Source organism: Amblyomma mixtum, chromosome 2 (genome assembly GCF_055824585.1).
Source record: "Amblyomma mixtum isolate Tamu chromosome 2, ASM5582458v1, whole genome shotgun sequence".
NCBI classification, from domain to species: Eukaryota; Metazoa; Arthropoda; class Arachnida; order Ixodida; family Ixodidae; genus Amblyomma; species Amblyomma mixtum.
The window spans coordinates 254,294,488-254,307,204 of record NC_143013.1 but is presented as its reverse complement, the minus strand read 5'-3'; the positions used below and the strand labels follow the sequence as shown (position 1 = coordinate 254,307,204).

Here is a 12,717-nt window from a genome sequence, read left to right as displayed (position 1 = left end):
TTTGGGGGCATGATTTTGCATTCACTACAATGCTAGTGAAATCGCACTGTCCACACATGCACTTCGCCACTGGTAGAGGCAAAAGCGGAAGGCTTCATTCACTTCCATTGATGTGCATTTTCAAAAGACAAACGCATGTTCCTTATAAAAACAGGACCATTTTATTGCAACATCTGCTAAGCACGTTCAGATGCCTTGCACAACTCCCCCGCACATCATGGTGGCTGCCTGCAAGCAAACAATCCATACCAATGTCATATGAATAAATAAATAAATAAATATGCGAGTCTATTTTCAGGAAGTGACAGGAAATGTCAGTGCTCAAAAGCAACACAAGTTTTGCTCTCTGGCCCCTTTTCAACACTACAGACAATAAAAAATGAGAAGTTGGGCTTCTTCGACATCCCTAAATTGTACTTCACGATCGCCGGGATGATTAACTGAAGAGGTATACGCACAAGCAACTTATTCTTGCAGCGAAGTAGGAGAAGAAAAATTTACTTGCAGTGAATACGAAACAGAAGCATGCACTGACTAGCGCATTTCTCTAGCCACAGTTATGCAGTGAATTTCACGAGCACAATTATATTTCTTTAAAAGTACCGCCCTCCTAGCACGAAACTAGAAGATAATCAGCATCATAGGCGCGTGCTAGGTGCATGAATGAAGAAAATTGAACGTCCTCAGCAAAAAATTTCAAGTGCTAAGAACTACAGTTTTTCACCGGTACTAAGGTATCTGCAGTAGCTACGGCTCGCAGTGCGCTTGTACGATTTTTCATCACGCTTTGCCCCTCCCTCATCATAATCTACACATAAGCTGCCAAATGCCACTCGCATAGAAAGGTGTCCATCCCCCACAACGCAAACTGCCGCTTCCACGCACTGCGAGCTCCTAACGAGCTCAGGAGGAATGCAAAACGCAAACGCGAAATATTTTGCGCAATGCAGAATCAGCAGGTGATTTTATCGCCCTAGATAAGCTGGAGTAGATTTTTTAGAAATGCCAACAGTTTATAGACTTACTTCAGAGCGGAATGAAGAAAAAAATTCCATCTGCCACATCTGGATCCAACCCGCGACGTGCGCATGCTCAGGACGAGAGTCGTCATATACATAAAATATCTCTCAATGCCCTCTCTGACTTTTAAAACTCATCGCTTATTTCTAAACACAAGCCCCTCAACTCTCCTATTTAGAGCCACTTCTACAGGCCCCCAGCTAAGGAACGAATAATTATGCAGCAGATTTCTACTCTCGCCTTACGAAATGTCACAGTGCCGTGACACTGGTAATCTTGCACACACGTTCATTAAAAACCGCACTCGATAACACACACTACGAGGTAGCTCACGCACGCGACACAGGTACAGTTGGGACTTCAATGCACATACTAATAACAAAATTGCGGTCCGAATGGCTCACCTGCGTTTGGCCCTGTCATCAGCCATGCGCGTACGAAGCTTTGTCATCGTCGACCTTTTGCGCTGAAGGTGTTTCCGCCGATTCCCCATTTGACACTTTTACACACAAAAAAAAACTGGCAAGATAAAGTGATAAAAAACGGCGCTGCACACAAATACAAAAGCACAGTAAAAAAAACACCAACAAGCAAAACAGCACGATACGCCGATGACAGCCTGCTGAGCAGCCGAAGAAACGACCGAAAGGCAGGACAGGTTTCAGCGAAGTCAGTCGTCTGTCTCATAAGTCTTGCTTCAAAATGTTTGACAGCGCCACTGTCGTTGACCGGCGGAACTCCATTGTTGAGTCAAAACGCCCGCGAGATTCAAATGCAGCAGCCCCGTCGACCAACAAAGGGGCGAGTGCGAGCTAACATGAGTCGTTTATCATACCCAAATTTACATCACTGGTAGTATTAAGACCAGCGACTTCAGTTCCTGTCAAAAAAGCCTGGAATATAACAGTGATCTTTCGCGCTGGATGTATTTTGCGGAGGTTACGGCGCATCAAAAAATGGCGCAATTGAATGGCGCAGTAATACCGTTCTGTTTGTGATAGCGAAATTCCGCCTCGAGCAGGTCCTTGAATATTTCCTAAATATGTCGCGTGCCAAATTTGTTCTCTATACGACGTTTACTTGCTTCTAACGTTCGGTTAAAAAAAAGCGCAGTTTCTAGGTTACGGCCAACTTTGAACAATGAAAACTAAAAAATTATGACATGTAGCTCAATGAAATTTTCAAGAATTAACAACATGGGTACTATCTACAATCCTGCTAAATATATTTGTGATTTATGAATTGGACTAGGAGTTATTAATGCGTCATTCTTTTAAATTTCACACTTTTTTATGGCACCAGTTCTAAATAACTACCCAATATAACTCAATAACTTGCCTGTAAGGTCCTCGAGTCACACTTCATCTAAAAGCTGCAGAAGCAGTTTTCTTTTCGGAGCAGTAGTTTTCGTAAACAGCAAATCCAACGCAGGCAAGTCGAGCAAAAATATCGTTTTATGCCCCTCGCTCTGTTGCTCACTGCTATTATACTAACGTGAATAGCTTTTAGCGACACATACCATCGCAAAGAAGATACAATTATCTTTACAATGCGCTCAATATCATTTTTCTAGCGCAAACGGATGAGCCACACCGCTCACACAAACATGACGAAAAACGGCTGCTGACCGCCGCTAGCGTGGTACCGCCGCCTTAAGGACCAGCGGTTATCCTGCCTTCGCATTACATGCCCTGTCCAAGCGCATTTCTTCCTCTTGATTTCAACTAAGATGTCATTAACCCGCGTTTGTTCCCTCACCCACTTCGCCCTCTTCCGCTCCCTTAACGTTACACCTATCATTTTCCTTTCCATAGCTCACTGCGTTGTTCTTAACTTAAGCTGAACCCTCTTTGTTAGCCTCCCGGTACTCACCTATGGGGCAGTGTAGCGTAAGAGTATTTAAAAATAGTAATTCAACATAGTTGTTCTTGAGGTTTATCCCACCCGCGGGGGCCGCATTTCGATGGAAGCGTTGTGCATAAACGCTGTTAAGCTACGTTAAAGATCGCTCAGGCGGTCTAAATTAATCCGGATCCATGCCTCATCTGCTTCTCTCATAACCCTCGAGTCGCTTCGGGACGCCAAACTTCGAAACTTACAATTTATATATTTTTTTAAGTTTGAAGGAGAAGAAAAAAAATTGCGGATGGTTTAGCATGGCTTAGCGCGGAATATGTGGAGTAGCACTAGTTACGATGGGCAGTTAAGGTCCTTACGTGCTAAAGGCATTTGGCCTAAAGGTCTTTACCAGGAAGACGTTTACCGTGAAGGCCTTCATCCCAAAGGCCATTACCCTAACTGTCCTTGACTTAAAGGCATTTCCTCGAAAGTCCACCACCCACCACTAAACCAAACTTACCAAACCCAACCCACCAACGTAGACCTGCCAGAACCTTCACCCACCATTAACCAGGCACCTCCATACTGCAGAAGACACCCTGCATTACCCGCCCACTTTCACCGTCCAGGAGCCGCCACCGACCAGGCTACCTGCACTCTACCGAATCTTCACCCATCTCCACCCTCCGCAAAGCCCTACATACCGCCTATCCACCCAATTTCACTTTCAAGACGTATCCACCCAGGAGAACCCCACGTAGCCCTCTTAACATGAAAGCGACGGCGAAGTACTGTTCAAAGCCGCTACGAGAAGGCAATCATTGTAGCAGCGAAATGTACAACCAATACTGCTAACGCACATTTGTCGCTTGACCTCGTGTGACCACCTGTGCATTTTTTTCCTTCTAACTTTCTTCCTTCCCAGTCGAAAAAAAAACGGCAGAACTGGTCCAAAAATACAGCAGAAATTTTCGTCGTCCTGTCCTTACGACAGATTTTTCTGCAGTACCGCGAAGTTGTCTGTTGTTGCGACAGAACTGGCTCTGTAGTTACGACAGAAGACTGTTGAATACTACACAAAACCCTGTTGTTACTACAAGAATTTCTGTTGTCAGGTACCAAAATATTACAGGCATATGTTTCGTGGCAGCAAATTTTCTCGTGTGTTTCGATATGGTTGCCTCATTGAGTTTCTTTCGCCTTTCCCTGCCCTTACTTCTTGCTTTCTCTATTACTTGTTTTCTACCTTTCCTCCCATCATTCTTTTTTCTTGGAAAATAAAAGGGTGAAAGCCTAAAATTTGAAAAAATTTATAGGTCGGCGCAACGCACGCAAGCACGGACAACCGTTTTTTTACACTGTGCGGCTGCGACCGTGCCTGAAACTAAACCCACGCAGGCGGCGTACTCCCCTCGGCACGTGTACCACCCGGAAGACGTCGAGGAAGTGGTCGAGTACGCGCGGCTGCGTGGGATACGCGTCGTCCCGGAAGTCCCTTCCCCGGAACACGCACGGGTGATGGGCATGGCGTTCCCCGGTAAGCAGGCCCATGATCCGTTGTCCGTCCGTCCATCTGTCGTATGTCGTCTGTAGTATGTCATATGTCGTCTGCCGTCTGTCTGTCTGTCATCAGTCTATGTCTGTCTCGTCTGCCTGTCGTCTGTCTCGTCTGTCTGTCGTCTGTCTGTCGTTTGTCTGTCTGTCGTTTGTCTGTCTGTCGTCTGTCTGTCTGTCGTCTGTCTGTATGTCTATCGTCTGTCTGTCTCTCTGTCTGTCTGTCTGTCTGTCGTCTGTCTGTCGTCTGTCTGTCGTCTGTCTGTCTGTCTGTCTGTCGTCTGTCTGTCTGTCTGTCGTCTGTCTGTATGTCTATCGTCTGTCTGTCTGTCTGTCTGTCTGTTTGTCTGTCTGTCTGTCTGTCTGTCTGTCTGTCTGTCTCTATGTATGTCTGTCTGTCTGTCTGTCTGTCATCTGTCTATGTCTGTCTCGTCTGTCTGTCGTCTGTCGTCTGTCTCGTCTGTCTGTCGTCTGTCTGTCTGTCTGTCTGTCTGTCTGTCTGTCTGTCGTCTGTCTGTATGTCTATCGTCTGTCTGTCTGTCTGTTTGTCTGTCTGTCTGTCTGTCTGTCTGTCTGTCTGTCTGTCTGTCTGTCTGTCTGTCTGTCTGTCTGTCTGTCTGTCTGTCTGTCTGTCTGTCTGTCTGTCTGTCTGTCTGTTTTTGTCGCTGTCTGTGGCTCTGGCTTTGTCTTTCCACCCATCTATATAATCGCTATCCGAACAAATGCCATCAGTGAACACGATCTGAACACCGGAACCGAAGTGAAAACCGAACTGCTAGCGCGCCTAATTCGCACTTGGCCTAACTACACAAATAGACCATCATTTTCTTCTTTTTTTTTCACTTTTTGTGGTTATCTTAAGCGACGCTACATCCAGCGAACCCTCCTCGTCATTGGCTGAAGTCGAGGGAAACCGGGAGCATGGAGTTGTTTCATCTGATCAGTGAACGAAAAAGGAAAAAAAAAATTACATGCATTCAAGATGGAAAAGCTATATTATACCGACCCAAAATCTTCCTGGAGCTCTGAATCTCCAGCACGTGGACCAGACTGCCCATCTCACAACCCAGAGCCTTCACATACGTTCTATAGAGCCTCTCGAGGGATTTGATGCTGCGTTCGAACAACACGGCATGCGTAATCATGAAATCGAAAAATATAGCAACAACAGAACGCCTTGCGAGAATGGCGAGCATCCGTGGTCTCTGGAACGACGCTCTAGATCGCAAGCGAGCTGCCGAGCCAAGGAGCGGTGTTATATATATACGCATACTTCTAGAAATTTTCACTGAGTATAATCGCTTCAAGCAACAAATTCGTGGGAAATCTGAAGTTTCTTCTTGCTAAATGTGATGCTAAGGTGTGGATATAATGATGTCGTTAATGTGACACGAGATGAAGGTGAAATTCCCAACTTCGCATCGAGAAGTGAGTAGAGGAAAACTAATCCAGCGATTTTCACCTTATATGAAGGGGTTTTATTTGTCTAATGGTCGTTAAGCAGATGGGAAATCAGACCTCTTATATTTATTCTAAATGAATCTCTCAGCTCGTAATTGCGCATCTTAAATTTTCTATATTTTTTTTTGTATACTGGTCGCAGGCAATGTAACCGGTGTACACGTAAACGGATTTACACGGGTCACAGGCCGTTCACGCCATCGAGCGCCGTCAATATTCAAGTTGGTGTTTAATGAGAGAATGAAAGCATACAATCTTCGACAAATAAAATAGTTTGATCAATCGAACAAACTGTATCATTAGCGAAAACCAAGAACAACAGTGCATTCAGTTCGCTTCACTAAGGGACGACAGGCGTGAGTGGAAATGGGAACAGAAACCGACTGTCTCCGCAAATTGAGTTCGATTTTTATGGTACGAAGCAAAACTGTGTACTATAGGGCTAAAGGTACACCCATCTGGACTTGACAAAAAGTTTATTACATGAAATCTTGCCGAATGCTTTGCCGAAGTAAACAAAATGCATCCAATTGCTCTTATTTATCCAATTCAGCAGTAGAGTTATAGATGGCTGTAACCAACTGCGTGGCAAAGAAACTCATTTCCTAAAGCCGTCTTGGAATACAAAAACATGCTCTTAAAGTCACTATTTCAAGTATATCTTTGGCGACAGCTTAACTACTTGACGCCATGCAAAGAAATAACGTTCATTTGAGCTGGCGCTTCAGTCCCGTCATAACTGCACGCATTTCAATGCAAGGAAACGCCTGATTTTAACACATGAACGCATGCAGCGGCTAATCAAAAGAGTCCGCGCAGTCGACTTTCCTCAACTGCGGAAGCATGACAGCGCTGCTGGTTGCCTCCGTGCCGGCACCAAGCGTCCGCGGGCCACAGTGACCGTGAAAATCGATCGTGTGATTGCCCTGGACTCACGGTTATCGCTATGCTGCTGGAGTAGCGTGATTGTGCCTCCTCGTGCTTTATCGCCCGCGACCACCTAGTGTGAGTGTGCTCCGGTTATCGCTAGCTGAGTTCCTAGCTGCCACTCCGAGCTTTACACGTTGCCTTGCCACCTTCATGGTGACAGGGCAACAGTGCGCGCTGTACAGTATGTGCCATACTTACAGGGAATACAACAACGCATGGCGGCCGCGCTTTGCGAGGCGCTGCCGCCGAGAACTGCCGAGGATCGGCGCCCCAGGCGCATGTGCGAAAAGCCGCGTTTACTGCGCATGCGCTTTTCGGCAACAGCTACGCTTTGCTGTGTTCCCTGTAAGTATTACACGCACTGTACCTCAGCCGCTGTGGGGTCCGTCGCTCTGCTCCTCATTCCTCTGTCGCTTCCTTTTTCAGACGGAAAAGTCTGCCATTCTTCCCTGCATGCATACTGTACTACATGTCCGCAGGGTTGTTGACGCTGTGCCACGGAAACAAGACGAAGGGCGGGCCACTTGGGACTCCATCTCGAGTGCTAGATCCGAGCCGGGAGCACACCTTCGCCGCCATGCGTTCCGTGCTGGAAGGCGTCGCAGGACTCTTCAAGGACACGCATCTGCACCTGGGCATGGACGGTTTACACTCGCAATGCTGGTGCGTGAGCTACGAGCATGCACCTGCTTGGGCTGTCTTTGAAATACAGGGGTAGCTGCATGACGAGCTTTAATTCTGCGGAATAAACCTCGATCGTCTACGAGTCGTATCATGTCGCCTGGTGAAGACTAACGCTTCGATTGTTGCTGGACGGCAGCGTAGCCCTTGGGCTCCCGAGCTCTTAAGGACACTCTCATGTTAAGTCTAAAGAATGTTCTACCTCTGGTCACGTGGTCACAGGTATGCCTTAAAGAGCAACTGAAGCGGTTTTAGATGAGTTTAAGGTTGCCGAATGTGCGAAATGTGCTGGTAAAGCCTGCGAAATCGTTCAGCTCTATCATTTGAAATGGTGGCGTAATTGCCGAATAAAGTCGTCGTCGACGTTCAGGCTTCTCTGAAGTGCACAGCGACGGGCAGAGACCCCGATAATGACGTCAGGTATGACGGCGCCACGTTTCCAGCGAGGAAACGGTTATTCCATGATGGAAGAAAACCGACGCCATCGAAAGTGACGCTCACAATGCATTGTTTGGTGCCATATGACGACGCACAGCAACATGCAGCGGACATAATAATTTTGACAACAATGACGTCACTGGCTAGTTTCCTCGCAGTCCTCCAACTTAGTGAGGAGAAGCCTAAACATCGTCGCGCTTTTAATCGACGATTATGTCACCATTTTAAATGGTAGTGCAAAAATACTTTGCATGGTTTATCTAGAGGCTTGATAGATTCGAATTCTTGAATAACTTCGAATTCTCAAAAAACCGTTTCAGCTTATAGCGTGCACTGCCTGAGTGGGGTAGCCGGACACTGTATAGCTAACGCTTCTTCAGCCAGGCGAAGAACGAAACCTCTGGGAATCTTTTCTTTTTTTTACAACAGAGGTAGTATCCGCCTAGTTTTCCCTGCTTCGCGTCGTATTCAGTGGCGTCTCCGTCCACTTATTTTTGAGTAACGGGCAGGGTACGGCGAGGAGGCAAAACATCGAGTCTATTTATTCAGTTACATATTCAAATATTCATTGAATTAGTTTATATTTTCTTGTCTCTACTGTTTAAAGATGCATTTGTTTAATGCATATAAAACTCGTATTGACATGGGCAGCTTAATAAACATGCATGTATACGCGAAAAGTGGTTGACTGCATTAAAAAACTTGCGCACAGTCTGTTTCAATTATGCTAATCGTGCCCATGAAAAAGGGTTAGTCAATCAATGACCTCTGTTGAGACATGATTGGTTTAGGTTACTCGAACGAAAACCTTTAAGGCTTACTATATTAAACTAACTAGCTCGGCTACAATATGATTTTCGTTAATAACGCCCGTAAAATTGATCAGCACTTGTGAAGTGACGTAGAAGATGAAATGACGCAAGTAAAGGAGGCTCTTAAGACGGTCATGTTAATGATAAAATGTGTGTTCCTGGGACACAGTTTAATTTACCTTGATAAAGGATGCCTGACGTCATGTTTATTATTATGTAGGAGATGGAACCTACGAACAGGTCTGGGGTACGGCCTGATCTCGAGAACCGCCAACGAATTTCCTCACCAGAGCATGATTTGGCCACCCTGGTGTAGTATTTGGCCGCAACCTTCTATAAACAACTCAATTAACCCTCGATCCGGATCATGAAAGGGAAATAACTAGAAGAATAAGAATGGGGTGGAGCGCATTTGTCAGGGTCTCTCAGATCATGAATGGCAGTTTACCAATATCCCTCAAGAGAAAAGTATACAACAGCTGTATTTTACCTGTACTCACCTATCGGGCAGAAACATGGAGGCTAACAAACAGGGTTCGGCTCAAGTTAAGGACAACGCAGCGAGCTATGGAAAGAAAAATGATAGGTGTAGCGTTAAGAGATCGAAAGCGGGCGGAGTGGGTGAGAGAACAAACGCGGGTTAATGATATCCTAGTTGAAATTAGGAGAAAGAAGCGGGCTTGGGCAGGGCATATAATGCGAAGACAAGATAACCGCTGGTCCTTAAGGGTAACGGAGTGGATTCCAAGAGAAGGCAAGCGTAGCAGGGGGCGGCAGAAAGTTAGATGGGCGGATGAGATTAAGAAATTTGCGGGAATACAGTGGCCGCAACTGGCGAAGAACAGGGTTAATTGGAGAGACATGGGAGAAGCCTTTGCCCTGCAGTGGCCGTGGTCAGGCCGACGATGATGATGAGAAGATGGAACTCGATATAATAACGAGTTAATAAAGTGAGGCAACACACAATAGTTAAAGAATGGAGAGACACTGCCCCTTCTGCGAACCCCCTGGGCTCTAAAGTTTTGACAGAAGGGTTACAAATATGGCGGCTAGAAAGCACGGCGACCGTGCAGACACACTACCCAGGACTTCACCCACCATCAAAGGTCAACACGAGGCAGACAGACATCCTAAACCAGACGATTATGCGGAGTGCACTCCAGCCCACCCCGAATTCGTTCAATCATTTGTAGCACCCCTCTCGTCGAACTTGGGCCGCAGGCAACAATTCGCACTGCGTGCGGAGCGCGGGGGTGAAGAATTTGACACCAGGTTTGATAGCATGTGCAAAGCTATAGAAGAACGGTTCCATACCCACCATTTTAGGGGCTGCTTATATCCGTTCTGGATCCGACGCAACAAACATTATAGAAAAGACCTTGTCCGCTTCCGCTATACTGTTTGTTCAGTGACAGTGGAAGTCATGCTTGACATCATCCGTGGAGTCACCACCTTGTGCTAAATGTTCGTAGTAACTTGAAGGTAACAGGTTGTACAAGTAAGCTAAACTGGGCTAGTCGGAGTAATTGCATTTTAAAAAAAATGTAGCGAAAAAAACGAGACACACAAAAGGTGAAGACAGGACACGAGCGCGTGTCGTCGTGAGAAATTCACGACGTGACAATGTCGAGAAGATTTCAGTCGTGAGAAAGCGCTCGTGTCCTGTCTTCACCTTTTCTGTGTCTCGTTTTTCACGCTGCGTTTTTCTAAGATGTAACGGGTTGTAATTTTTTTTCCCTAGACAGTTCAGAGAAACTAGTAGACATATTTGTAACAGTAGGCTGTAAAGAAGCAGCCAGAATCGTGGCTAAGTGACTCGAGGCACTACGCTCGGTTCTGGCAGGCGGTGGTTGTGTAATCTGTGGGAGTTGTCGGTACCTGAGGATGCATGGCGCAGCCTCTTGGTTCCCATTGGTTCGCACCCTCGGCCGGTGGGATGACGGCATGCCACCCTCGCCTCCTCGGCAGCGGGGGGTGTTAGTGTGTCGTCGCTGGCTGTACATTGCCTCCAATATTGGGGGCGAAAGTAGGCTGCAGCCGAGTCCAGCTGATCGACCGCAGCTGTGTGCCCAATAAACATCCGGGCCGCACTTGGCTGATCTCACTAATTTTTTTTTATCTAGACAGTTCAGAGAATCTAGTAGACATATTTGTAACAGTAAGCTACAAAGAAGCAGCCAGAATCGTGGCTGAGTGACTCGAGGCACTACGCTCGGTTCTGGCAGGCAGTGGATGTGTAATCTGCGGGAGTTGTCGGTACCTGAGGATGCATGGCGCAGCCTCTTGGTTCCCATTGGTTCGCACCCTCTGCCGGTGGGATGGCGGCATGCCACCCTCGCCTCCTCGGCAGCGGGGGGTGTTAGTGTGTCGTCGCTGGCTGTACATTGCCTCCAATATTGGGGGCGAAAGTAGGCTGCAGCCGAGTCCAGCTGATCGACCGCAGCTGTGTGCCCAATAAACAGGCGGGCCGCACTTGGCTGATCTCACTAAATATTTTTTATCTAGACAGTTCAGAGAAACTAGTAGACATATTTGTAACAGTAAGCTACAAAGAAGCAGCCAGAATCGTGGCTGAGTGACTCGAGGCACTACGCTCGGTTCTGGCAGGCGGTGGGTGTGTAATCTGTGGGAGTTGTCGGTACCTGAGGATGCATGGCGCAGCCTCTTGGCTCCCATTGGTTCGCACCCTCGGCCGGTGGGATGGCGGCATGCCACCCTCGCCTCCTCGGCAGCGGGGGGTGTTAGTGTGTCGTCGCTGGCTGTACATTGCCTCCAATATTGGGGGCGAAAGTTGTGCCCAATAAATAAATAGACGAGCCGCACTTGGCTGATCTCACTACTTTTTTTGTTGATTTGCAATGCCAGCTCTGTATGATTTCTTCCACCGCTCTCGTGTGGTCGGTGTCGTCATCCCATCCGCATGCCCCATCGCGCAGCACTAAGTCTGACGACTTTATAGTACATATGTGCTATGTTACCTACTCTTGCATGGACACCTTGCGGTCTCGCTACCCTTTCAGAATGCACTACCCCTCAGCCACAAATCTGCCCAATCATTCCCCGGCTAGGGAGTTTTTTTTTATGTTTGCTCATGACAGTTCTGGGGCAGTAGCAAACGAGTTAAGTTGCGGTGGTAATCACCGGCTATAGCTCTGATCGCTCGTTCCACTCTGTGTCAGCTGCTAAATTTGTTTTAACATGGTAGCGTTAGAAACTTTTGTCGGAAACATGTATCCGTCCGTACGTACGTACCTTCAGTTGGTAGATGGTGGAGTGGAGAGGGTGAAATCCTCTTTTTCGCTATTAAGGGAAAGGGTGGAGAGGAAAGGCAAAGAGAGGATGGGAGGTGGCAGTTGGGGGAGAGAGGACCATATGTACGTACGTACGGCGTGTCCCATTGCGATTGCTGGATTGTATCGGGAGAGTGGAGCGGGGGTATGGCGTGTCATATGGTGATTTACGGACTGGTCCTTGCCACCCGCTCGCACGGTCTGAAACTGGTGGGAACTCTAATGCCAACGCATAGTGAGCCCCATCAATCGCACTGATCGTCTATAATTTAGGAGGGGGGGGGGGCATTAAATGGAAGCGAGCAGCTGCCGCTACAGTCCTTTGTACAATCTTCTTATTAATCGCTTTGTTGAGGTGTGGGGTGAGTTCTTTCCTATGCTACGAGCGCTGCCCAGTGTCCAATATGGCGGGGCCCTTCGACCTTCTGAAAAGTTGCACAGCAAAAGTTCGGCAGCAGTAATTGAATCATTTTTATCCAATCTGGATGCTCCCATTAACGTGTGCACACAAACCCATTTTCCAGCCGCCAGCCCCAGAGTTCGTAACCTTTCAACCTGATCGATGCTACGGGCCTCCGTGCCTCTGAAACTAGCAAAGATGTGTTATGACGGATTTTTGATTAAATAGAATCAGGAGAGAATACGTATTTCAATAAGAAAAATGACAGTCGCTTTGCGAATCACGTGCGCAA

At 47.1% G+C, this 12,717-nt stretch overlaps 1 protein-coding gene and 1 long non-coding RNA gene across 2 annotated transcripts in view; one reads left to right on the top strand and one right to left on the bottom strand.

Annotated features, from left to right (window-relative positions):
* The window catches only part of LOC149363573 (beta-hexosaminidase subunit beta-like), a 50,069-nt gene that overhangs the window by 20,676 nt on the left and 16,676 nt on the right, over window positions 1–12,717 (top strand). Inside the window, exons 8-9 of the mRNA XM_089568571.1 lie at window positions 4,258–4,396; window positions 7,284–7,467. Coding sequence (XP_089424697.1) covers window positions 4,258–4,396; window positions 7,284–7,467 — 323 coding nt within the window. The remainder of the gene's footprint in view (window positions 1–4,257; window positions 4,397–7,283; window positions 7,468–12,717) is intronic.
* LOC149363574 (uncharacterized) lies at window positions 139–2,674 on the bottom strand. The gene is made up of 2 exons (XR_016289088.1): window positions 1,425–2,674; window positions 139–228 (listed from the first exon to the last, which is right to left on the bottom strand). It is a non-coding gene; the product is annotated as an uncharacterized LOC149363574 (long non-coding RNA).